This window comes from Notechis scutatus, chromosome 1, assembly GCF_049901735.1.
Source record: "Notechis scutatus isolate UNSWTSFEM ecotype Mainland chromosome 1, rNotScu1.2, whole genome shotgun sequence".
Classification (NCBI taxonomy): domain Eukaryota; kingdom Metazoa; phylum Chordata; class Lepidosauria; order Squamata; family Elapidae; genus Notechis; species Notechis scutatus.
The window spans coordinates 114,136,967-114,164,721 of NC_142009.1; the positions used below are offsets into that span (position 1 = coordinate 114,136,967).

General features: G+C 37.3%; 1 protein-coding gene and 2 long non-coding RNA genes across 4 annotated transcripts; 1 reads left to right on the forward strand and 2 right to left on the reverse strand.

Moving 5' to 3' along the window:
* LOC148132947 (uncharacterized) lies at window positions 1-26,023 on the reverse strand. The gene is made up of 6 exons (XR_015745353.1): window positions 25,899-26,023; window positions 24,609-24,887; window positions 23,722-23,816; window positions 22,269-22,357; window positions 21,323-21,400; window positions 1-1,850 (listed from the first exon to the last, which is right to left on the reverse strand). It is a non-coding gene; the product is annotated as an uncharacterized LOC148132947 (long non-coding RNA).
* Window positions 4,510-27,485, forward strand: LOC113411456 (gamma-aminobutyric acid type A receptor subunit rho1). 2 transcript variants are annotated; one of them, XM_087943554.1, is made up of 10 exons: window positions 4,510-5,147; window positions 12,207-12,260; window positions 14,658-14,764; window positions 16,809-16,876; window positions 17,847-18,070; window positions 21,334-21,416; window positions 22,306-22,446; window positions 24,690-24,842; window positions 26,006-26,076; window positions 26,460-27,485. In XM_087943554.1, exons 1-10 carry the CDS (start codon window positions 5,050-5,052, stop codon window positions 26,748-26,750), a joined length of 1,290 nt encoding a protein of 429 aa, XP_087799680.1. In that variant the 5' UTR covers window positions 4,510-5,049; the 3' UTR covers window positions 26,751-27,485. The 2 variants fall into 2 exon arrangements, with proteins under 2 accessions (XP_087799680.1, XP_026522296.2); XM_026666511.2 differs by having other exon boundaries at window positions 4,513-5,147; window positions 25,880-26,076.
* On the reverse strand, window positions 17,806-21,316 carry LOC148132948 (uncharacterized). The gene is made up of 2 exons (XR_015745360.1): window positions 19,522-21,316; window positions 17,806-19,484 (listed from the first exon to the last, which is right to left on the reverse strand). It is a non-coding gene; the product is annotated as an uncharacterized LOC148132948 (long non-coding RNA).
* Window positions 27,486-27,755: the final 270 nt, after the last annotated feature.

A 27,755-nucleotide genomic window follows, 5' to 3' on the forward strand; every position in this document is an offset into this window, starting at 1 on the left:
CATAGCAAGGAGGGGGCTTTACTGTTTCATTTCAAAAATTGAATTGACTACAGGCTATTGTGTTGGGGACTATGTGCTAAAGCAGGGGTGTCAAACTCACATCACAGCAGCATCACATGATGTATCGGGACTTTTTTTCCCCTTCAATAAACCAGGAGTGGGAATGGCCAGCACATGACACATCTGGCCCACGGGCTGGGAGTTTGACAGCCCTGAGCTAAAAGAAAATATAAGAAAATAAGGAACAATATATCAGTTTGGGCTAGTGGTTAAGACAATAGATTAGATACCAGGAGACGGTGAGTTTTAGTCCCTTAGGCATGACAGCTGGCTGGGTGATTCTGGGCCAGTCATTTTCTCAGCCCAACCCACTTCAGAGAGTTGTTGTGGGGAAAATAAGTGGTGAAAGGAGCATTAGGTATGTTCACTGCCTTGAGTTGTTTATAAAATAATAAAGGTAGAATAACTTTCTAAATTGCTGATTCAGAAACCTTTCCAAAAACTCAGGCTTGACAGCATTTGGCCAGGGATGACCACAGGGGATGGTTTTAAAAAGTCAAGATTCTACCACAGTGATACAATCAAACCTCTACCTATTTTTATAAAAATATGTAACACAAGTAACTCTGGAATTTTGATCACATCATTATAGACATCATCTTAACTTTTATTTTACGATAGCCTGCAAACACCACTGATTTAGGCTGTACTTACCACATCACATAAATGTTCATTTAATGCTATGAATAGAAGTATACTTATTCATTTGAAGCATTGATTTAACTGTACCATGGGTATTCAGTGTAGTCACATCTACCTATGAGGTTCTTACAGAGATGATGAATAAGAGGAAGACAAAAAGAAAGTCTAGGATTACTTTGGACTCATGAAGAGCCAGAATGATGGAGGCACAGGAGAAAGTGAAGAGCATTTGACAGGGTGCAGACGTGTCTTTCTGCTGCTTTTCCTGCTTAATTAAAAAGATGACAAATGAAACACAAATGGTCTGATTAAGAGACTTAGGTGAGGGAAATGATGTGAACTAAATCTAGCCTTTCAGTTTGGAGGTCATTCCTTTACACAAAATAGACTTGAACATCATCCAGGGACATTAGCTCACTTTGGCCAGTGGCCAATCTGGAGGCACAGCATTTGAGTTGCCTGCACCTTGGCTGCACTCTAGTGTATCCCCTTTTTCTTTAGACAGCATTACATCCATTAGGGATTAACATAGACTTAATGTACACAACGAGCTATATCCTGCCTCTCTTTTACTTTATTTCTAGCTTAGGGAAGCCAAGGTCATGGACATTCTGGGCCTTAATTTTAGCTAGATATGTGAGGGCAATGAGAAGCTTTCTTTTGTTTTCTTTTAAATCCTTAAGGCATCCGAACTGTGCCAGGCTGGCAGACTGATTACATTGCAGTATTTTTCTTGTGGTCCCAGGAAGAAACCAGGGCATTCTCACCTGCTGATGAAGACATCCATGTTTGCATCAGCAATTTGCTTAGAGTGCTTTCTTATTTTGTTCTAGATGTTTTGTTTACTATCATTAGCCACTTCCTCAGTTTTGAGCTTTAATTTGACTTCTTCCATTTTAGAAAAAATATCACATGATATCAAAGGTCATATAAGGTATCATTTTAAAATATCTATAGCTGTATTTGTGCAAATAAAAACATTTCTACATACAGTAGGTCTAAGAAAAACAGATTAAATAGAGCAGAGCTGTCAAACTTGCAGCCCACAGGCTGGATGCGTTACGCACTGGCCATGCCCGGTTTAGCGAAGGGGGAAAAAATCATGATACGTCACATGACGATGCCGTGATGATGCGAATTTGACACTCCTGAAATAGAGAATAGGAAAAAAGAGGTGTTATTTTTGAAATATAAAGAAGAACACTGAAAGTACCTGTAGACATTGAGTAGCTTTGTGTATGTGTGTGTGTGTGTGTGTGTGTGTGTGTTTCCTCAGAAAACTGGAATTTATGAGATTTGAAAGGACACAGAAGTTTCACAAGGGGTAGAAACAGTGTCAAAAGTTTAATGATGATGTGATATGGATACTATATAAGAAGTGAGTAAATAAATATAATATTTTATTATGTTTTATTTAGTTGATTATTTTATTCAATTTTATTAATTTATAAATAATTCAAGGAAGCAAATATACCAAATAATCCTCCTAATTCCTTCACAACATCCCTATGAGGTGGATTGAGTTGAGAGAGTGTGATTAGTCCAAAATCACCCAACTGACTTTCATGCCTAAAATAGGACTAGAACTCAGCATTTCCTTGTTGTGGAAATACCTTACAAGGCAGAAATGTAGCAGAAATATAATGATATAATCCACTCTAGTTCAATAGTAGCAGACTTTTGTCAAGGAATTGCGTAGCAGCTGTCCAAATGAAGTTGGAGACACTGAAACAAACTTGTAGTGATATATATATATATATATATATATATATATATATATATATATATATATATATATATATATACATACATACATACATACATACATACATACATACATACATACGAGGTACTACAGACAAAATCAGTAAGATACTACACAGGCATCACATCAAGACTGCCTTCAAAACAGACAGAAAAATAGCTGCCATCCTAAGAAACCCCAAAGATAAAATTGACCTGAAAAACCAAGGCATATATGAAGTCCCCTATGCATCATGCCCTGCCACATACATTGGACAGACCAATAGAAGAATAAGTACCCGCCTGGATGAACACAAAAATGCAGTTAAAAAGCTGGAACACACTTCCTCACTAGTCCAACACATGAAAGCCACAGGTCATAGCATCAACTTTAATGGCACCAAAACCCTAGCCACTATAGAAAACCCCAGCCACAGAATTATCAGAGAAGCCATAGAGATTGAAAAAAGACCTGAAAGCATGAATAGAAGAGATGATTCCACCAGACTGTCAATTATTTGGAAGCTTGCACTCACAAACAAAAAAATCTCCACACCACAAGCCAGGCAAACATCTGGGCACAAACAGATCCCCCCTGATACCTCCAGCCCAAACATACCCCAACCAGGCACCCAGATGAAACCTAGCTTCCTAATAAATGATAGCCGTCCATTTACTCGGAGCCAAGCTGCACTAAAAGCCTCCAATACAGGAACACAATGTTGCCAGCCAATCAAGACAAAAAAAGCCACAAAACAGACAGAAGATATTAGAAACACCAATCAAGCAGAACACAGCAAACTCCAAGACCAATAAACACAGACCAAGACTCCCAACCAATCAGGATGAAGAAAAAACGATTCTGGCACAGCAGTAGGCTAGCCCCAAATTTAAAACTGAAACAACTGTAAAAGTCTGACTCACAGACGAACACAATATAGAAGCCTGATGATGGCAGATGAGATTCTGCCGAAACGTTGCTACAATTTTAAAAGCACAACTATAATGACGTGGGAAAATACCCGAACAAAGCTGAATACCATACATGAAAGTACCCGCGAAAACTTAGCAGACAAGATAGTCAGGAATACAAGAACATCACCAGGTCAATCAAACAGGATACAGCACACAGAAGGAAAAGGCGGCGGCGGGGAGGGGGGAAACTTCCCCTTTACACCTACAGTAAGATAGTACATATAGATAGTAAGTACTATGCCACGATAGTAAGATGAAAGAGATGAGGAAAGTAAAAGCAGCTATAGAAAGACTCCAACTATCAAGCCATTTGGATTTTAGAGACCAAAACAGCTATTGAAAGGTCGATGAGTTATTTAAGAATGGAGTGTTAAGTCAATTGCTGTGTTTTATAATTCTAGCAACAGCTAATCTCAGGACTGTCGTCAGACTGTAATATCAGTGGATAAATGCCCATGGTGCCATTCCCTGAAGCAGCCTATTAACAAACAGCAAGCCTCACTTGGCCATGCTGATTTCCTTCTTCTGTCACTGACTAACTACACCAGCTTTGAATAAACAGCTCTGAGAAGTAACTTGACTCTTTCCCTGACTGGGCTCAAAAGAGCAGCAATGAAAAAGAAGGGGGCCCACACAGGGATGTGGCCCATTTGAAGTATCTTGCTCAACGCTCCCTCCCAAACCTGAATCCAAATAGCAAGGCATTTAAGTACTTCACTTGCATCTATCATCATTTTATCAATTGGCAAATGTTGGCATTATTACTACTGTGATTACTATTGTTATTGAAGGACTTCAACCCCACGATTTATTCTAATTCACGGATTAATTTTCTACTGGACTATTTTGTACAATTGAAAACAACAAGCTCCTCCAACAGCTTACTAATATCCCCCTCTGGGAAGGGGATGGAATTCGGCCTTCATATAGCTTTACTGTTTTCATAGGATGTATTTGAACATGACTGCAGGCCTCTAAGCAGCTTTAGCACGTAACTAATAACAGGATCCCCAGAAACAAGTATCAGGTGCCACCAGAAAGCAGAGCTGGGGGATCAAACATTTCTTACCACCTAGATGCCAAGTACAAGGATGAGGCACTGACCTAGGATAGAACTCAAAACGACTGTTTGTTAAAATTAGTGCTGGTATTTAAAGGCATCTCAACAGGTGCCTCTGTTGCCACTGGATCCTCCCTTGCTGGATAAAGAGCTCTGCCAAATCCTTTTGTACAATGCTGACTCTCCTGGGGGACACTTTTAAAAGCCTTTTCCTAAAATACCTTAAATGCTTCATTTTAGAACAATTTTTAACATAACTCTTTTCAAGCAAAAGAATTCTTATCTGCAGATTCAGGAATTCTGCATGGTTTGAAAATCCCTGCCACTGACGTAGGAGGATTTATAGATTTAGTGCAAATTGCTTTCTCCACTGTCCAGATTAAACACTGTGGGATGCTGTTTTTTCCCCTCCTACCAGTAAACATCCTCCCAATAACTAAAAGACGGATCATGTTTTAAAAAGATAAAACAAACCTTCATTTTGCTTTCTTCTTCTTCTTCTTCTTCTTTTATTTTGTGGAATAATTCTGGATGCAAGAACAACAGCTATCCTGTTGACGATTTATAAAATGCAATCAAGCATCTTCTTGCTGTTTTGTGGATGGGTTTTATTTGGAGAATGCAAAGCTAATGGAAAAGAAATCCATGAAGTCTATAAAAAGGGCAGGTGAGTGAAACCCCAAAGATGAAAAGTGATGCAGTTTTCAAGAGAATATACAGCCCAGATTTAAGACATCCAAACATCCATCTCTTGTTTGTACTAAAAATATTTCTTGTAAAAATATGTCCCTTTTTGATGTGATGAGTTTATAATCAACACACTAAATAAATATAAAACAGTTTAATTTCACATGCACATAATGGGGAAGGAAATCAGGAGAGATTATTTGATAGCAACTGATAAACCATTTAATTTGATACAATTAGAATAATTAGACTAAATGAGAAAGTAATGCACCTTCTTTTCTCTCAGTTTAATATTTTGGCTATATTTTTCAATCCATTCACACTTGCACCAAGTAAAAATGTCTCTTGCATCAAATATCCCTGATAGTTTCTTCCATACATTTTATTTTCTGTGTATAAATTCATTACAATTATTTAACATCTTCATTATCATAGAACATACTAAATTATTACATAATTTTAATTTTAAAAAGCTTGAACAAATTACTTCTATATTCCTGATCTAGATATGTTTTTTCTACCAAGGACATATAGTTTCTCCGAGTTTTTAATGTCAATATGGTGATGTTGAAGATCTTAGTAAAAACCAAGGGTTTCCTTTTTGCATGAGTTCAGTATGTCAAATTTGTACTTTTATACGTTGATTCATAATATTATCACTTTTAACAAAAATATAACCTAAGAAATATAGTAAATAAGGTTGGGCTAATTACAAGTCAAACTCTACTGAACTCCATATAGAATTTGTACCATCTTTATGTACTGTAAGGTGTCCATTATACTTGGAAATTATTTAACTAAAAAGACATTTACTGTGAATTTCCCAATGTAGTATTTTTCCTCCAAATGATTTAGGAAGATCAACATTTTCTTATCACAAATAAATTAAGCATAGTAAATGTATAAGCATTGATTGGTTGAATTTTTAGATAAATTAAATTCAGGAAGTTTCAGAAAGATAACTCCCATTCTCCTTCCTGTCCTCCCAGCATTTTGCATCCAACACAGACTCCCTGAAGAATTCTAGTTAAAGGGAACAAGGAATAAGCTTCCTGCCATGTAAAATGGCACCAAGGGGAGGTTGTTGAAGTTCCTGATTATTTTATTTTCCTCAGTTAATTAAAAATAGGAATCAGTAGAGGGTTTCCTTCTGAAATTTGAGGAATTTGAAGAAACATTATTTTTTGAAGTAGAATTCAACATGAAATGTTATTTGAAAGAAATATACCCTCCAACTGACTTTGGAAACTATTCACATTGTCCTAAAACAGCCTCTTCCAACTTAGTATAATATAATCTCCAGGTGTATTATACTAAAAAAAAAAAAAGGTGCTGGTTGGGAATTCTGTGAAGTGTCATATGCCCTATCTTGGAGATGCCAGGTTGGGACACGTCTGTCTGGAGAGTACTGCCTGCCAAATCAAGTTCTTAAAAGCAAAATTAAACTGAAGAGGATGGTAAAGCAGCTGGCAAAATAAGTCTTTTGGCATCTTTATCACTTAATTTTTAAGCTGTTCATGAAAATGCTGATGGAAATAGCAAGGCCAATTTAAGGGTACTGCAATGTATGTAGCTGTAGGCTGAGGAGCAGTAGGTTGAAGTAAGTTATAGGCACCTGCAGATACACACATGCCTTCCTGTGTCCATCATTATGTAGCTGAGATCAGAGTGTTTACCTGAGGCCAATGATGTTTTCAAGCAGGCCACCCTATTTATTAGCTAATGCAGCTCCATATTAGGCAAGATATATATCAATCTAAGAAGGTTTTCAGGGAACCAATTCTTTTTACAGAATAATACTGCTCTATGTTGGACAATGAGGTCATTCTCCTAAGATGGATTTCGTATAGTGTGGGAACATGTAATGTTTATTTTTCTTCAAGACACATATTCAATTTTTAGTTCAGATTCTGTGAATATTCCAGTTTAAACATTTCAGCATCTCAGTTTGCAGAAATTCTTGTGTAATATTAATTTGGGTTTGTGGGGGGGGGGGGGAAGAGTTCCAAAACTTGTGTTACATTGGGCTTCCAAATTCTTTAAACTAGCCCTGGCAATAGTGTAATAGATGCCTTCATTGTTAGCATTGTTTTATCACCGAGAATAAACATTTATTTCTATTTAAAACCGCATATCCAGCAAAAGTGAAGCTCCCAGGGGTGCAGAAATGCCAATAGTTTGATGCCTAAAAATCAGGGTCAGAAAGTAGCCATCAACTTCACCTCCAGAAGATTCATCTCTAAAAATGGACAAATCACCCCAGGATGTTTGGATTGGCCATTCTATGGAAACACACTGTTCGGGGACAGATGGCCTTGTTTTGTGCTCAGTTTATATTCTCATATGGGCTTTCATAGCATCACCCAATCAGTGATGCTGTATCAGTGTTTCTCAACTTTGGCAATTTAAAAACATCTGGACTTCCAAGCTGGTAGAGGAATTCTGGGAGTTAAAAGTCCTCAGCTCTTAAAGTTGTCAAGGTTGAGAAACACTTCTGTAAATTATTAATACAGAGAGGTTGCGATGGTTAGAGTATGGTCTAGTAATGTATAAATGGTATCTGGATTCAAGAAGCAGAGATTTTTTTTATATTTTAGGTCCCTAATCTCCTGAGTTCCTAAGCCTCCATTGGTCAATGCTTGTTCAGAATCATTGCGAGACTGCTTCCTTCCCAAGACTGGATCTCTGTCCATATGGCCAGTGACTCATTTCAGCTATTGACACAAATACATTTAAGCCAGGGGTGGATCCTTCAGCTATGCCTCTAAAGTTTTCTTCTGCACAGGATGCCTGAATGGCTGTTTGCCTCTCAGCACCGTTTATGAAGGTTGCAGAGGGAGGCAAATTAAAAGGGAGAGAAAGGAATGGGGAAAGATGAAAGTAGTTTAGAACATGGAGGCAAAGAGCCTTACCTGTCTCAACTAATCTTCTCTTTGTTAGTTATAATCTTACTTTCTTATTGGTGTAGAACATTCCTTCAACCTGCATTGTGCAAGCTGCATTTCAAAAGAGGATTCACATGTAACTGGACTTTATTGGAACTGCATACTGACACTGACTAGCTTATCTTTTGTCCTTAAGATCACTTTCATGCTAAGATTTAATGAGATTTTGTGTCACTGTAAGGCAGAATATAAATGTACAGTATTTCTCCTCCTCCTCATCTTCTGAAGTATGGATAAGCTTGCAAGTCCTGAATCCTCTCTTGAAAACAGCAAGCACATCAGAAAGCTTTCACTTAGTATTAATTTGCCCTTTTCAGGCAAAACTATGAGCTGGCTTTAGTGCAAACCATGATTAAACCATGGTTTAAGGTTGGTTGGATATCTCCCTCCCCCAATGCTGTGAACCATATTTTCCAAACTGGATGAAACTGGAATTTATAGTTAATTGTAGGTTCCTTATTAAGCCAAGATCTTAGAGCAACATATAATTGACCTTCTGTGAGCTCTGAAGTTAAGAAAGATCAGCCTGATTAATACCTAGAATGGAGACCGCTAAGGTATTTCTGGATGATAGACTAGATTAGGAAAGTAGGGAAAAATCCAAGAAGCAAAGGCAAAACATTTTTATTTTGTTGCCCAGAGAAACCCATGAATGTATCAGTACTTTCATGTTTTATTTCCATTAGGGGGAAATTATTATCCCAGCAGGCACTTATAAATTACATAGCATAAATTGTATCTTCAACTGGCATTTTAAAATACCTAAAAATGTGGGGTCCTTGGTGCTCTCTTGGATGGAGCTTGGATGTTTTCTTGCAAATGTTTCATTACCCAAACTAGGTAACAGCATCAGTGCTAGCAAGGAGTGGGCTTTGCTCTCATTTTATATTCAAATAGTAAACAGCCCAACAAAACAACTTCCATGACCACTCCCAACAACACCAACAGGGCAAATCACTAGAAAATGAGATCAAACCCCACTCCCATTAGCACTGCTCATGTTATCTAGTTCTGGTAATAAAATGTCTGCAAGAAAACAATCAAGCTGAGAGAGCAACAAGGACCCCTCATTTCAACCCTGAGCTACAAGTATTCTTTATGGGGTATAAACATGTATACCCCATGTAAGCAGATTCAGACATTTAGCATAACCAACATAATTTTTAGCCTTCATTTTCTAGCAGAGCTTCTCAAATTCCGAGTCAGAATCAGAGCTACTTTCGACTGGATGATTTTGTCATGGGAAAACTGCAAGTGAGCCTGTTATAAAAGTGAGTTAAGAGCTTGACACAAGCTGCTGAAATAATAACTTAGAGACTGAAGTTTGTTTCTTTCCTTGTTCCCTACGAGCAGGGTGACCAAGTTTGCCAAAGAGAGGGATAGGATGGGATACTGAGGGGTGAGTGGGAAAGGAAAAAAAGTTTCCTGCTGCCACAAAGCACATACACTTCTTTCCCCTGCTGCCATGGGAATCCTACTATGACCCAGATTTAATCTATTTATATCTCTCTCATTTTATTATCTGTTTTCATCCTCCCCTTCACATCCAGCTGTCATTTCTACTAAACTACTATTGTCTAAGCCCTTTGGTTTTCATACAATGAGCTCAATAATCTATCATAAGCAATGGAAGAATGAATCTCTATGATCTTTTCTTTCTTGCTGCCTTGTTATTCTCTTCCTTCCCCAAACATCCCTGGCATTTTGCATCTACCGATTATTTTCCTCTTGAAATGGCCCTCGCTATGGGACGTAGAGAATGAAGTTTTTTAGGCCCTTACTCCTTGAGGGGTGGGTTGGAGGTCCACCTCCAAAACGAAAACAGGGCATCAAAATGAATGGGGCTGGCAGTAAAATAAAATATTATTTGCTGTTTTAAAACCAATGCAATGGATTTGATGTGATAAACCAAATATTGCTGACTTCATAATGAAAGGTGGGATATGCAATCCAGTGATGAGGAAGATTTGGGTTTGTATCTTCTCTTCCATGATCAAGCAGAAGAGTATGAAAAGGGGATCGAGTTTTCATCAAATCCCTGCCTCTCTGCAACTGGCACTTTCTGCAGTCTTAAGATTCTCTCAATTCCCCACATAGATTTTTAGAGGATCCAAGAAGTGGATCCTCAAAAGTCACCTCCATCTTCCACCAGCAAGTTGCTTCAAGGGAATAACTGAACGATATTGTCAGGGGAAAAACCTGATTATGAGCATAGTTGGTGCACTTAATAACAATTGAACAGACAGCATCAGGGGTGGGCTTCAAAATTTCAGGAAAGGGTTCCCTGCCTGACTGCTGGGTGGGTGTGGTCATAGTGGGCGTGGCCTAGGTGGCCTCCCTGTACCACAGCGCAGGGTGTGTTTTTGCCCTCCCCAGGCTCTGGAGGCTTTCCCTGAGCCTCCGGGAGGGTGAAAATGGCCTCCCCAGGCTCCAGAAGCTCTCTGGAAACCGGAAATGGGAGGCCCATTTTTCGCCTTCCCCGAGCCTCCACGTGTGCCCTGAACTTACCTGCATCCAAATGGGCCGTGTGGGGACTCCTGGGAGGGGTGGGAGGGGTAGGCGGGGCCATCCACGAGTGAGATTTGGGGGTTCTCCAAACTGCACTGAATCTTAGCTAGGGGCTCTCCTGAACCTCTGCAAACCCCCAGCAGCCCACCTCTGGACAGGACACCTTTTAAAAAAATCTCACTTTCAGAATTTGAAGCATAGCAAACATAGAGCACTTATATTAATCACATTGCAATGAGGGTCAATCAGACAAGCAGTCAAAACGGACGGCTTGAGGCCGATTATTAGTCAATAATAGTAATACCTCCATTATACCTTTATATTTATTATACCTCCATTATTCAACTTTGCCTTTTATACCTTAAAACCACAAATCATGTGACTTTTGAAATCTATCCACACTGTCCTAGCAACAGGGGCAGTTTTCCATTCCTTTAACCTCAATGTTACAACATGGTTATTTTTACATGTACTTTAAGCATACACTTCCTCTTTTCCCATAGTCTCAGCCCCCCTCGTTTCAGCATATACGTAACTACAGTGTTCATGTCAGCTACCATTTCATCAGATGGACATGCTGATTACAAATTTTATTTTATACTTGTATCAGGCGATTAATGCCAATATTGAACCCATCTCAGGCCCCTCAAATTTTACTGTGCTAAAAGAGGGTCCCCATTATTTTCCCCTTACAATATGCTCTCAAGAATTCAGCATCAGCGTTAACTATCTCTCAAAGTGGCCTGCAAAACTGGTAATAAGTTTAATAGCTATAGTATCATGAAACTTAGAACATGACTTTTGTTGTGGGGGAGATGGGGGTAAGCAGAGTTATGCAGAGTATCATTATTGTTACTCTGCAAAATACACATTGAGTCTGAGTGGTGGGAAGGGTTCAGAGGCTCACCTCTTAGTTTATGTGCTCTACTGTCTAAAAATATGTATGCTTTCTTCTTTTTAGGTAATTGGTGAGCAACAACAGGAAAGATGTAGATCTAGAATCTAGATTCTAGATCAAGGCCATCCTGATGTAGGCTTTCAGGTCCATATAACAAGAGGAACAATCTGGTAGTAAATTACAAAGTCTTTCTATAGTTCCCCAGAGTCACCAGATTGTGTTTTGTTTGTCAATGTCATGATATTGACATAGCATTTGCAAATTATGAATTATGGTTGAGTACAGGGGTTCATAAATGGACTCAATTATCCTTTCCCCAATCTTGAATAATGTCATTTTCATTAGAAAAAAAAAAATCAAGATTTGGTTGTTTTGCACAAGCATCTCAGCAGCAGCAGTCCCAAACTGGATCCTTGATTCACAAACAAGATATTACAAAAGCTCCTTTATACCTAGGATATGCCCAAATAACCACCTTGGGGAATTACCTCCAGCTTATGAGGCTTGGTATATTGTACACACTTGGTACTGCCAAGTTTCTCCCTGCTTGGGCTTAGATTACACTGGGATTGATTCATAAACTCTGCTTTGTCTCTTGACTTGACATGTTGATAAAGTTTAAAGAATATGTTCAGTTTTATGGAAGTTTCTAAAAATTGTGTTGCTGTTGTTCTTTTTGGTTTTATAGCCAGCCACAAAGACAGAGAAGAGAAACACACGGAGCAACACACAAGCAAGGCAGGTATGCAACTAAATTTGAAGTAATAAATGTGAAAATTGAAATTCGTATAGTTTATTTTCTTTCTTATCCCCATATATAAAAGAAAAATTAGTAGAATGGTTTTGCTACTTTAAACGAGAGAACGAGAGGTTTTTTTTTAGGTTGCAGTACTACATGTATTATTTTATTAATTTCAAAACTTGCTAAATTATATTCCTGCAGCATCTGATGGGAGAGTTCCATTTCATTCTTCCTCTAAAACCTAGTCTGCCATTCTCAAACAAGATATTTACCAGACCAAGGGTCTGTGTCCTTCCAGATGTTGTTCTCCGACTCACATTAGTTGTTAAGATCTGGAGGTTCCACTTTTCTAACCCCTTCATGGGATCATCTATTTTTCTTATTAGAATAAAAATTAAAAATATGGATTGATTTCACAACTGCGCTAATTCAGGAGATGGAGAACTAACATATTGGGAAGCTTCTAGGCCAAGGACTGTAAAACTATGCAAGGAAACTCTTGTTTCTTCTTCTTTTGTTGTGTTGTATTCAACATATAGTGGTCTAGAATATGAATATTATATAGACAGAAGTTCTAATAAATGAGTAGAGCTCAGTGGATGGACTCACACCTCATTTCAAGCCATTCTCTAAAAATGAACAGTTATCTGGGTGGAACAACTGCCAATCACTTGGTTGCCCTTACAAATAATATGTAGTATAACACCAACTAAATTCTGGAAGGCCTTTCTTCTTATTTTGATGGGGGATATTTACATGTAGCAAAGCAATCTGAACTTACAAAGACTCCCTATTTAGATATTTTTCAGGCTGGGGAATAGGGGAACCTTCAGTTATTTTGAATTACAGCTCCCAACAATTCTTCCCATGAAGACTGTAGCAGAAGGGAGTTGCAACTCAGGAATTCCTGGGCAGTAACAGTCTTTTTTTAAGGACTAATTTACACATGTATGTACTTTCTTTAATTGCTTCACATTACAGGTCTACTTAGAAAGCAATAGAATGTATGGATTATTGGGTTCGAAGCAGCAAGGGATAGAATTACTTCTGCTAGGCCTTATCTTCAATCTCCTACACTTTTAGCAGAATTAGATGCATCAGTCTAGAATCCAACCTGCTCTTCCACTAACAGAACTGCTTCTGCAGTCAGTCTGAGAAAGGGGCAATGTAGAGAACCCCCTAGAAGATATTTTGTAAGGATGAGGGAGAGGTTTCCAAGAGAAGGAAACAACCACTTTCTTTGTCTAGGGAGATTCTCAGTCATCCAGATCATGGTTGTCCCAAAGGTGCTTTTTCAAGAGGCAACTGGATTCTCTTGTTTTTCTTTGAAGACATTTTGCTTCTCATCTAAGAAGCTTCTTCAGCTCTGACTGGATGATGGAATATAAACCCTTCCATTCCCCACCATCCAGTCAGAGGTGAAAAAGTTTCTTGGATGAGAAGCAAAATGTGTTCAAAGAAAAACAAGAAAGTCCAGTTGCCTCTTGAAAAAAAAAACACCTTTGGGACAACTACTTTCTTATTTAAGTGTGCAGCCTGTTCTTCTACGGAGTACCCTTGTGCATTGCCAAATTAGAAAAAAACAAAATAGGAACAGAGATTTGAACAAGATTTATATATGGTGTTTCAAAGGTAGAGCTGCAACATGGTAAATAATTACTATGGTTTAAATAGCATTCCATGTCTCCATCTCAAATGTGATTGTAACCAGAGGACCTGTTCAGGTACTTCAGATGACACTATGGCTGAGCAATTTCAAGGCAATTGTTATCTTCTAAGTCAGGGCTGTCAAAGTCGCAGCCCGCAGGCCAGATGTGTCACACACTGGCCATGCCCACGCCCAGTTTAGCGAAGTGAGGAAAAGTCGCGATACGTCACATGATGCTGGTGTTCAAAGTACTTGGAGTGCCCCCAGATATTTGGCTTTTGTAGTATTTGCTATTCTACTCTCAGCTCTGTTGAGTTCATAAAGCATTCAAATCTCTTTTTTTGGACTGCAGCTAGATTTTATATTATGCATAGTTCTTTAATAGTTCCCCTTAATCAAATTGTTGCAAAATTACCTTAGAATTTCTTTACAAATGCCACTGCAATGTTATTTGTTCTTGTCTCTCCAGTGCTATTGTTTGGTATATCATTTACCATGTTATCACTTACCCACATGTGGCTCCTACATATTCAGGAATTATCTGATACACCCAGTCTTCTCAGTGAACTCAGGGACTATATCATAGAATCTGGAGAAAATCCTCATTTTTTGAATATTTATGGATATTGTTCATCAGTATAAATTTAAAAAAACGTATTTCTATCCCTCTGATATGTCCTGATTCATTGGGAGCCCAACTCCCATACTTAGAAATAATTGGTTCTTTTTGTTGTCTCCCTGGCATGTAGCCCTATACTTAAACGAAGTCCCGATATCACCAAATCACCGTTGATAAAGTCAGAACAACTTCTCAAAATAGATGACCATGACTTCAGCATGCGGCCAGGCTTTGGAGGTATGATACAGGAGGTTCTCCTGATATTACATTTTTTCCTCCATTGCTTCTTGAAAAAACATTGCATTGATCTTGCACAAAAATGAATAGGAAGAATCACTGTATTCTGTGAAATGTACAGTAAATGTTTGCTTAAATGTGGGACAGTTTTTTTTTCCTGATGCAGTTTTTCAGATTGTAGGCATTTTTCCAATCAATTTTGGAAGAGATTGTTGAAACTTGAATGCATCCTTTTCCAACCTGGTGTCCTTGATATAAGTTTAAATTACAGCTTTTAAGGGTGCAATTATTACTATTAGTTGCAGGGCAGACAGAAATGTGGTATTAGTTGTTTTGCTCACTGCATCCTGGTACTGAGAAATTTAGTGATTGAATTTCTGCCTGTTGTTAAGCTGCAAAAACTGGGTATTATTAATATGAAGGTGGTATGGCAGGGATTTTGGGAAAATGTTTAACGTCTACCTGAAGGCATTGGGTGAGGCCATTTCCCAGCATGGAGCTAAACATGATTAGTATAGTACTAATAATCCTCAGGTGAGGACCATTCATTCAGTGACTTTATGACAGCACTGAATGAGAGGAACTTATGACCAGTCCTTAGAGTTCTGATCATTGAAATGTTCTATGCAGGGGTGGGCTTCAAAACTTTTAGCAACCGGTTTTCTGCCCGGTTCCTGGGTGGGCGTGGCCATGGTGGGCGTGGCCTAGTTGGCCTCCTGCGCCATGGGGGGGGGGGGGACATTTTTGCCCTCCCTGGACTCCGGAGGTTTTCCTTGAGGCTCCAGGAGGGTGAAAATGGCCTCCCTGGGTTCTGGAGGCCCTCGGGAGGCTGGAAACGCACCCATTTCCGGCCTTCCAGGACCTCCAGGAGGCCCATTTTTCACCTTCCCCAAGCCTCCACGCAGGCCCTGTACTTACTTGGGATCCAAAATGGGTCCTGGGAGGGGAGGCACAGGGTGGGCGGGGCCAACCAGTGGTGGGATTTTCCAGTTCACTGAACCTGCCATAAAATTAGTTACCGATTAGCTACCAGTTCTCCTGAACTGTGGCAAACCGGTAACAGTCCACCCTGGTTCCGAGATCATGTGTTCAAGATCCAGGTGCTTGGTGCCCAGCTAATGATTACATCACAGTGAGCTGTCATGATTGCAATTTCTGACATTTCTTGCTGGTCCTCACAAACAAAATCAAGGGGGAAGCGAGCAGTAAGTTTGAAGTTTTGGTCCCATGAGGTCTTCGTTTAAGGACACATATAGTCCTCACTGAATAACAGCAACTGGGACTACTAGACCTGCCATCAACAAGCAACATGTTCATGTGACACTGTTATTTATGACATTGCTTATTAACCACAATTCCAGTCCTAATTGCTATTAATGAATGCTGATGATATTAAATTGTACTGAGGATATGCATACACTCCATAGCCAGACTTTTCAGGGGAAAAAGCTGCAATAGTGTAAGTGATTTACAGGAACATCTTGTGATTTTTTTTCCTTGCCAGCTTCCCCACTGACTTTATGATATCAGCAGGGAAGATCACAAATGGCCATTACCTGACTACAAAATACTGCAATACCATCATAAGTGTGTTCCAGTTGCCAAGTATCTAGATTGTGATCTGTGGGGTGCTAGGAGACTGTGAGTTCTAGCCTCACATTAGACATGAAAGCCAGTTGGATCATTCTGGGCTAGTCACTCTCTTTCAGCCCAACCTATCCCACAGGGCTATAGTGGAGAAAATAGGAAGAGGAATAAAAGTATTATTTATTTCTAAAGTAAAAATGGTGGGATAAAATCTAACAAATAAAAGAATTTCAGATGATCCCTGAACAAATGGTAGTTAATTAAAAACTACCTGTCATGTGATGTCTATTTTTGATATTATTGTTTTTGGTTCCTAATGATGTTTTCCACCAAGAATCCCAAACTCTGTGTGGGAGACCTTAAAAATTCCGTATTTTTTTTTAAAAAAGGCACTGCTTTTTCTCTTTTTGAATATCTATCCTAATGGTTGACATAAATATCCTCTATGTGTATCCAGGCCCTTCAATTCCTGTTGGAGTTGATGTACAAGTTGAAAGTCTGGACAGCATTTCAGAGGTTGACATGGTAAGTATCCATTTTATGATTCAAAATGCAAATGGATAGTTGGAATAGGATTCATTTAGTTGTTCATGAATACACCTGGGATTCCCTGGACTCTTAAGTCATTTATTGAGATCAGCATTGTCTGGAGTTCTCAAGGAGTTATGCATATGTATTCATACATTCATAAGTATTTACATAAATCATAAATTTATCCCAATCCCATAAATGCTCATGAAATTCAATATAAAGTTAGCAATATTGGACCCAGAAGTATGCAACTAGACGCTCCAGGACCATCCTAAAGCTTTATGCAACTCCCTAAAGATTCGTGCAATTGTAATTATTAATAGCAAAAAAGAGATTAATTGTTATAAACATGGATGGATAATAATTGTATCAACAATATTTAATGTTCAATAAATATAAATAAAATGGAATTCAATTTAGGTTTTGTTTGAACCTAATGCTTTTTGAAATGCCATTCAAATGCCACTCATAAATCTTGGCTCAGAAATACCTGAACATAATAGAAAACATTCACAAGCATTATAATCCTTTGAGCACATTTATAAACATGGGAACTCCCACCAGAGCCTCCTAGAAGAACATCGGAGCTGCTAAGTATCACTTAGCAGTAGTACTTCTGCTTCCATGCAGGGGATGCATTTATGGTAGGATTAATGTAATATAATGCAGATGTTGACATTTGCATTATCAAAGTGGCTTTTGTTTTAGTTGTACTCATTTAATGGTTTTTATGTTTTTTTTAAAGTTACAAATAAATACCATTCAATCAACTATTTTAAGAGAATTTTTCTCGTTTTTAAGGCACATGAGAATTTTTAAATCTTTTTTTCTGTTTACTCCATTAAGTGCTTAAAGACTTATTTTTTTAGTATTTTTAGTATTTGTGATTAAATAATATTTATGGGAAAAAAGGAAGGATTGGCAGTGAAAATGTCTCTTTTCCATTCTTTAAAATTTTAATTAGGATTTCACCATGACGCTTTACCTGAGACATTACTGGAAAGATGAAAGATTGTCATTTCCAAGTACCAATAACCAAAGTATGACCTTTGATGGCAGGCTTGTGAAAAAGATCTGGGTGCCTGACATGTTCTTTGTCCATTCAAAGCGCTCCTTTATCCATGACACAACGACAGATAATGTTATGCTTCGAGTACAGCCAGATGGGCAAGTGCTTTACAGCTTGAGGTAAGATGTAATCATAATAATAATTGGTCAAAGAAGCAGAAGAAACAGTAGATCATATACTCAGCTCATGCAAGAAGATCACACAAATTGATTATAAACAATGACATAATGGCAGTTGCCAAAATGATTCAGTGGAACATCTGTTAAAATTATCATCTGCCAATAAAGAAAATTGATGGGAACATGCAGATGAAAAAGTAAAAAATGAGCGAGTTAAAATAATGTGGGATTTCTGATAAAGTCTTGACACATAACATACCAGATTTAACTATGGTTGAAAAGAAGAATATGTCAATAATTGACGCTGCGTTACCAGGGGATAACAGAATAGAAGTCAAAGAACTGAGAAGATCATAAACTATCAAGATCTGAAAAGTGAAGCTCAAAGATTATGGCATAAACCCGCAGTGGTCGTCTCAATATGATTATCGCCACACTGGATGCCATTCCAAAATATCTTGGATGTCATTTAGAAAATATGCTCATTGACAAAATTTCCGCCCATGAGTTACAAAAGGTCACACTGCATATACTGCATTGCTGATACATTACAAACATCCTAGATTCTTGGGAAGAACTCAATGTATACAAGGACCAACATCAAACTATAGAAATGGCAAGTGTGATTTCACACTCTTGTGTATATAATCATAATTTAAACTTGCATGCTAACTACTTTCAGTGACTGTTGGTAGCTTACAACAATCAAAGAAATTATAATTAAATTAATTTATTAAAATTATCCATCAAATTGTTGTTGTTACAAATTTAAAAATATTGATAAAATGGGATTTTGAAGATTATATGCTGAAGGGAGTCAGAAGGAATGAAAGATTATAATTAAAGGAGAAGAACACTTACATGTGATTTGCTAACACAGCATGGAGCAAAATGCCTTAACATTTGACATACTGAAAGGTATTTGTGAACAATGGACTCAGAAGTTTGTGGAGATTCTCAGTCATCCTGGTCATTGTTATCCCAAAGGTGATTTTTCAGGAGCTATGCTGGCTGAGGAATTCTGGGAGTTGAAGTCCACAAGTCTTAAACTTGCCAAGTTTGGAGACCTCTGCTCTAAAAGGATGCAGATTACCAGCTGTCTGCAAGGAATATAAATCCTTCCATTCCCCACTATCCTGTCAGAGCTGAAGAAGCTTCTTGGATGAGATGCGAAACATCTTCAAAAGAAAAAAACCAGAAAGTCCAGTTGCCTTCTGAAAAAGCATCTTTGGAATGGACTCAGAAGTTAATTTTAAGAATACCTGCCATCATAGATAAGAGTATGTGTAAATAATGTTATGGAAGAGGAACAATTTCTACTGGACAAGACTGAAATTTGAACTGGATTTTAAAATGACAGGCTACAAGAATGATCTAGAAAAAGATGATATACTAGCTATACGAATGAAACCGGCTGATGTTTTAATACTTAAAAAGGACAAACAAATAACAAACCAGAAGAGTTACTTGGATAATTTTCCTTTATTGGATTTGCAAAGCAGATCTGTTGAAGTGTTGGAAGACTTTGTAAAAAAGAACAAAGGAAAAAGGAAATTAAATCAAGTTATGGGACATTATTTGAAGGAACTAAGAATCAAGATTGTATAAAGGGAAGGAATATAAATGTGGTTTATTTGATCGTAGTTAAAATTGATATTGTTATTTCTAGTAATTATTAATGAATTTTTGCTGACCAGGACTGGATGACAAGGTTTTAAGGATTTGTTTATAGGTAATAGGTGAAATACTGGATGAAGAGTGTTATATCTTAAGGGAAGATGATAAATTGTTAAATTATTTATATTTGTTGTGATGAAGGGGAAGTTCTTTAAGTATTTGTTTTCTCCTTATATTCTTTCCCCCCTATTTTTATATTTTTCTTTTTTTCTGCATTCCATCTTTTCTTTTTATTCTTTGAATTATTTGTAGTTTCCATTAGTTTTTATATATATAATATAACTAGCTCTATCCCTGTGCTTCACAACGAAACTATGTGATCGTGCTTAGTTTGCGGGGAGGAAAATAAGGGGAAAAATTGTGCTTCTGTCTACCAGCATCCATCGGCTAGCGTCCTATCGGTGTGTGAGTTGAGGGCTGTTTGGAGATTGAAACATAGAAACTGAATGTCAGCACAGTATTTGCTGTGTGAACAAGAAGGAGACAGCACAGAGCCTGGGCATGGCTTAGCTCAACTGTTCTGTACTAAAGCTGCTTGGTGCTGTGAAACTAAAACTGAAACTCCTCTCCTCTGCTTGTGTTTTGCATTTAGAACAGATTTCTTTTCAGGTGTGGAGGGGGAGCATCAAAGCATGTTAATAATAATATACAAAATACTAATGCTCTGATGGTCATTTCGAAAAATCCTTTCTTAGTGAGCACCTAGAAGCCAAGAGGAACATGTGTGCCAAATTTCAAGTTTGTAGGCTTTATGGTTGTGGAGATTTTGTGATGATGCTTGAGTGGTATTTCACTTTTATATATATAGATTATAGTTCTTAATAAAATTGTTTTTTTTTTAAAAGAAAGTGCTATAGATGAGGTTGCCTGACGGCATACGGTGAGGCAGAGCTCTAGATCCCTTAGGCCAATCAAGTGATGCTGTGCATGTTTTTTTTCTCAAGACTGGCTGGCTGTGGGTTTCAAAGGCCCATGTTTTTCCATTCTTGGTTATGAATGATGTTGCAGTATTATGAACAGAATTGGTATGCAGTCCGAATATCCTCATGGACTCATGACTCCTTTTTAAAGACTAATTAGCAGTTGTGGCTGGGAAGGCTTTTGCATTCTCACTTTGTGAGCCAGTTGCTTTTCCTGTATTGGAAGCATTTTTCATGGTCACTCCTACCTTAGACACCTCTGAAGCAGATTACTACAGTGTGCTTTAAATGGGGCTGCCTTTGAAGACCATCTGGAAACTGCATCTCGTCCAAAATGTGGTGCCACTGTGCATATTGGCACACCTCAACACATCCATGTTACACCTCTGCCCTGCAAGCTGCATATCTTTACTCAGGAGCAGGTTCCATTACTTAATTTGAGTATATTAAATATTTATACTACCACTGTTGATATTGCAGTTCTGGGTGTATATCTTACTGAAAGTAATGGAAATTACTATAACCAAGCATGAACAGAATGGCATTTATTATGTAGCAACCCATTAAAAATTGTTTAAAATGGAATGTGGATCTAACCTGCATTATTCCTCTTTTCTTCTCCCATTTCTCATTTTAACACATTAAATATACTTACTGTGTTCTTAGGGTCACTGTAACAGCAATGTGTAACATGGATTTCAGTCGCTTTCCCCTTGACACACAGACATGTTCCCTGGAAATTGAAAGCTGTAAGTAAACAAGTACTTAAAAACCACATATTGATTCCTTAAAACTGATTTCGAAGTAGGTTTGCATGTTATTTTCTCAGGTGTTCTAATACCGTAACTGATACTTGCAGATTCAGTCTTCTCCTTCTTAATCCCTAAGGATCTGTGTCTAGACTGAGTTAGCTATTTCACATAAAACCAACCAACTGTTGTAGCTGTCCAATGGTAGCTGCCCAATTTCAGTGGTAGCTTTGCAATTTCACATTTAGGAAATGTTTCCAGCTTTTTGTTATGCTCCTGTCAATAATATTGAAGGAGTAAAACTTGCCCCTGATCATTAATATTAAGAGTGTTGATTGGACTACAATTGCATAGGGAAGAACTGCTAGCGTGTTCATAATAACAAGAAGTAATTAAGATGCATATAAAATAGACTGAGAGTTGAAATATAAGACATTATTCTATAGCAGGGGTATCAAACTTGATTTCATTGAGGGCCTCATCAGGACTATGTTTGACCTCAGGGAGGAGCGTGGAGTGGGCGTGGCCAGATTGTGCGTGACCAGCATGACGTCACTCGTGTTGGAGGGCACTTGTGGTGGCCCGAACTCTCTGCCAATGAAAGCGGGCTTCCGAGTTCCATTTTTGGCTGCAATGGCCTCCTGCAACCCTCTGCCAGAAAAAACGGAACTCGGGAGGGTTTCACTAGCAGAGGCACCACAGGCTGGTCCTTCACTGTTTCCAGGATGGCCCTGCATGCCAGATCTAAGCACCCCACAGGCTGGATCCAGCCCCTGGGCCTTGAGTTTGACACCCCTGCTCTATGGGTACCAGGCTGCTAAGGACTGGACTAAGCTCTGTGCTGTATATTACCTGGATTCATTGCCATAAATATTTCCTTCCTCTATAGATGCTTATACTGAAGATGATCTCATGCTGTACTGGAAGAATGGGAATGAATCCTTGAAAACAGATGATAGAATATCATTATCTCAGTTCCTTATACAAGAGTTTCACACCACCACCAAACTTGCTTTTTATAGTAGCACAGGTAAGTTTGCTTGGATCACAAGTTTTATTTCAGAAAAAGTCAATAAATCGAATAGGTCAACTAAGGTTTCTTGGAGTGATATACATAGAGGAATTTTGGGAGTCAGTCTTATTTTATACCTAACCCGAACCCTCATTATAGGACATCTAACAACATTATCTTGAAAATCTATATTAACCTTAACTTTGTCATACCCTAAATAGCTATACCACCCAAATTTCAAACCATGTCCTTCTAACTCCAGTAACCTCCTATTCTTCAACCACCCAATGTTTCATCCATACCAAACAACAAACAGCAAAATACAATTTCAAATCAGGTAATCCCAGCTCTCCAACCTTTCTTTAGTATCTTGCAAGGGTTTCTTGTTTTTTGCCTTGCTATACAAATTTAGATATATCTTTTTGCTATGGTTTGAATGATATATTAATCATCCAAGTATTGTCTTGGAAAAACACTCATCTTAAACATGAAATTCTGCTCAATAATGACAATTGCCAACTATCCCACTTCAATAAGCCTTTCTTAATATAATTCCATACCTTAACATTAATGTTCCATAAATAAGTGTGGTTAAATCACCATTCACAATAACATATGCCTTCTGTAATGTATATATTGATTTGATTCCCTGAATAAAATTCTCTCCAAAGTCCATGCTTCCCAAAACTTTAAACATAAATGTCCAATTCAAATTGTCAAAAGCTTTCTCTGTATCTGCAACAATCAGGGCCACTTGCTTCTCATTCTATTGTAGAAAATGCTTTATTATATTCAATACATTTCTCGTGATTTCTTAATTGAAATCAATGTCTTTTGGATAGAAACCCACATTGATCATTATGAATGAAATCCTGTAAAAATTAGTTTATCAGCCAATATAATTGAAAATATGTAATAACCATTATTCAGCAACTACATCAGTCTATAATTCTTGACTGAAGTGAGACATTGTCCTTCCATTGGCAATATTGGCTCTTTCTGGGATTCTGGCATAGCAGACATTTGCAAAATGAAACTCATCACATTTTTAAGAGCTGTAAAAGTTGATTCTCAAAGCATTTATTATATGAGTTCACAACCCATCCAGACTGATGCTTTCCCACTTTTAATCTTTTTTATAGCTTTTGATACTTCAAAGCTTGTTCATAATTTGCTACTGAGGTTGTGAAAGTTTTGGTAGACTGTTTTTTCAAGTACTCATCAATCTTTTCCAGAGAAACTTCCTGTTTGTTATACAAATGTAAATAGAAGTCATGGATAATGAATACTCACATTATCTGTTAGTACAATCTTGCCTTTCTGGATCTTTAATATTATTTTCTTTTCTCTCTTTCTCAGTTCATATGCCAACCATTTCCCTGGTTTATCTGCAAATTCAAAGTTTTTCTATTTCATATAGTTTAGTTTGGTCTCTATTTCTCTTATAATTAGTTAAGATAATTATGGAAGTAAGAGTTTAATTTGATATAAAATAACAGTGTATGTTGGTGCTTTCTGTAAACCTTCCTGTTTCTTAAAGTTCTTTTTTTTCTAGGGATTTCTTTGTTTAGCTCACAATTATGTTGAATGAAATAATCTCATTGCAGCTTTGCTGGTATCTAAGACAGTCATTAAATCCAAATTATAATTAAAAAAATAAAATAATTTTTACAGGCTTATACAATTCTTTTTTTTTTTTTGCAATAGTACTTCATTTAATCTCCATCTAAAAGCTTTAAATTTTTCTCTTGAGTATTAAGATCACTGGATTATAATAAAAAAAACTTATAGGAAAGATATCTACCTTAACTATCTAATTAGCCAACTTTTTGAAACCCATATGATATCAATTATTGAAAAAGTTCTAGGCTTTTTTTGAAAAGAAAGTATATTATCCAGAGTTGCCATTCTTTTATTTCCAAGAATCTACATTTGCCAAATTGTCCATCAGGCCAAAAAATGACTTTTGTAACATTATCTTACAGGCTTTACTAAGAAAGAAAATTTAAGGTATATAATCCAAGAAGATTATGTAATTTAAATATTCATTAATATAAGATTTCCTTGGCAAGATTAATGTTGCATTCAAGAATGGCTTTATAATTGCCCATCAGTACTTAAAAGTGGTGTGCTGAAAAATGTATGCATATTTCAAAGCATAGTACTATGAAAATAAATACTGTAAGAGTTCCATGTTGTTTATATGGTTGTTGTCATTGGTATTCTTCACTCTGATCAGATTCTTCCTCTTCCTCTTGCAGGTTGGTATAACCGTCTCTTCATCAACTTCACATTACGACGACATATCTTCTTCTTCTTGCTTCAGACCTATTTCCCTGCCACTCTGATGGTCATGTTGTCTTGGGTTTCTTTTTGGATAGACCGCCGTGCTGTGCCTGCAAGAGTTCCCTTAGGTATATGATGGAATCCATCTCTGCTTTGTTTAGAACAGCTGCAACCTACGACAGTGTGTGTTGACAATTAGTTGTAATACATGTGGTCCTCGACTTTTGAGCATAATTGAGCCCAAAATTTCTGTTGTTAAGACTCTTGCTCCAGGTTACAACCTTCCTTGCCACAGTTAAGTGAATTGCTGCAGTTGATAAGGTAGCAACTCACTTGTCAAGTGAACATGGCTTCCCCATTGACTTTGCCTTTCAGAAGGTTGTAAAAGGTGATCATATGACCTTGGGAAACATCAATGGTCATAAATATGAACCAGTTGCCAAGCATCTGAATTTTAATCACCTGACCATGAGGATGCTGCATAGGTCATAAGTGTGGAAAATGGTCATAACATTTTTCAGGGTTGTTGTAACTTTGAACTCTCACTAAATGAACTGTTGTATCTTGAGGACTACTTGTATTTTTACCGCCTCTCTTCTTCCCCATAGAAAGCCTTAGCTAGCTTATGGATAAAAAGTAGGTGGGAGCTGATAATAAATAGGTAGGTAGGTAGGTAGGTAGGTGGATGGATGGTTGGATAGATATATAGATAAAGATAATCAAAGGGATTAAAGCTATGCCATTTGTATTTAAAGGGGATGATAAATTAGTTGTTTATTTGAAAACAATACTAAGTCCAATGAGTTTTATCAGAGTTAAATTTGCTTTAGACTGCAAATGTGAAATCCCATCCAACAATTATTTTGTCAAAAATAGGTCTTGCTGTTTTCAACAATCTTACTTCCTCCACCAAAGTGTGTCTAGAATGGCAATCCTAGTCTGGTTCTGTACCTCAAAAGCAGAATTAACTATCCTCAAGGCATCTATGTATCAGTCTGAGCAATACTGGGTAGGATGTGTACAAACAGGCTTTAAGTTTCCACTAAAAAGACAGAAACATGAATAAAGATGCCAGGCTATCAGTATAAATAAGACTGCCCTTTGGTGAAATAAATGCATTATTTAAAAATGAGTATCTTCAAATGGAAAATTGTAATGTCCTTAGGTATCACGACGGTACTGACCATGTCTACCATCATCACTGGTGTCAATGCCTCCATGCCTCGAGTTTCCTACATCAAAGCTGTGGACATTTACCTCTGGGTCAGTTTTGTATTTGTCTTCCTCTCAGTATTAGAGTATGCTGCAGTGAACTACCTGACCACGGTGCAAGAGAGAAAAGAACGGAAGCAATGTGAGAAGGTAAATGTGTTAACAACTGAGACATTAATGTGGGTCCTTGTTGCTCTCTGAGCTTGGTTGTTTCCTTGCAGACATTTCATTACCCAACTAGATAATATCATCAGTGTTAGAAGGGAGTGGAGTTCTAGCACAGATGATATATTCTAGTCGGGTAATAAAACATCTGCAAAAAAACAACAAAGCTTAGAGAGCAAAATTCAACCCTAACCTTCAAATATTCTGTTACTTTGGTGAGATGTTAATATAGATGCATAACATGTTTTTTAACTAATCTAAATATTTAAATTTAAAACAAAGTCATATATAATTGTGGTAGGAACTGACCTTAACCAATGGATGTAGTTATGTTGATTTGAATGTCATTCCTTCTCTTTTCTCCACAGCTTTCTTGTGCTTCCGCAATCCCACAGCCAAAGCAAATGACAGGGATGGAAGGCAGCTACAGTGATGGAGAAGTAAATGAATTAGGGCAATATGTGTCTGAAAATGGAGGCAAAGAAGACAGAATGATGGTCCAGTTGGGTCTTGGATCAGAAGGAAATTCAAATAGGAGGAAAATCCAGAGGTATAGCAGCATGAGAATCGACACTCATGCGATTGACAAGTATTCCAGAATAATATTTCCAGGATCATACATTTTATTTAATTTGATATACTGGTCCATTTTTTCATAGTTATTTATTTTCTTTAGCTATTTTTTATGTTTTTGAAACATCATGCATGAATTATCAAGTAAATTTGAAAGTGAAAACTGAATGTTCTTCGTTCTTCCTGATGAAGTTTGGTACTCTAATATGAATATCACTTAAATTGCTCTCCTGTTCATTTTCTTCTGGTTTCAATGGGAAACAGCAAAGAGAAGAGAAAAGCCTACCGTTTGCAAAGGGGATTCTTTGAACAGTTTGCATTTTAAAAGACATATACTAAATTATTACTAAAGGACAAAAGAAGGCAAGAAGATATTTTAAAGTTCTCATCTGAAACTTCTAATTATGGCAATTTTACTTCAGCTACAGAAATGGGTTATATTTTAAATTTTTGTTTTCATGTGTAAATATATTATGTGCCATTAAGTCAGTATTGATTCTTAACAACCATATAGATTCCAGGATGATCTATCTGGTCCATCTGCTGCTGGTTGTCCTCTTTATCTTCCTACATTTCCCAAAATTATTCTCCTCAAAATGTCAGCTTGGCAATTTTTGTTTTGAATAAGAACTTTGCATTGAATTGTTCTATGATCAGTTTGTTTTTTGGCTATTCACAGTATTCTCAGAAGTTGTCTCCAACACCAAAGTTCAAAAGCATCTATATTATTTTTAAAAAATTGTAAATTAAAAAAAACCTATTTGTAGATAAATTACAAATGTAGATACTCTGCAGCTACTCTGCAAGATTTAATAATCTTAAAAGAATACCTAATACCTAAAAGTATTATGACATGTTAGAAAAACATTTTATGAAGGCCATTTAAGGAATTATTAATACTGCTGGTGCCTAAATTGAATGGGTTTTTTTTTTTGTTTAAATCAACAATTCTGACATTTTAAAGGAGACAGAGATATATATTAAAAAATGGCATCAGCTTTGTGGATTACTCTGATGCATTTTATGGGATTATTGTAAGCAGTATCACAGATGACATGTTCTACTTAATTGAATCCTTTTTTTACTACAAT

What these genes read in the sequence shown, in the direction of transcription:
- LOC113411456 (XM_026666511.2), top strand. Translation starts at nt 5,050, where the DNA reads ATGCAATCAAGCATCTTCTTGCTGTTTTGTGGATGGGTTTTATTTGGA. An exon ending in CAAGTGCTTTACAGCTTGAG is followed by an intron (nt 18,071 to 21,333) that starts GTAAGATGTAAT and finishes CTGTGTTCTTAG; the next exon opens with GGTCACTGTAACAGCAATGT. An exon ending in TTCCCTGGAAATTGAAAGCT is followed by an intron (nt 21,417 to 22,305) that starts GTAAGTAAACAA and finishes CTTCCTCTATAG; the next exon opens with ATGCTTATACTGAAGATGAT.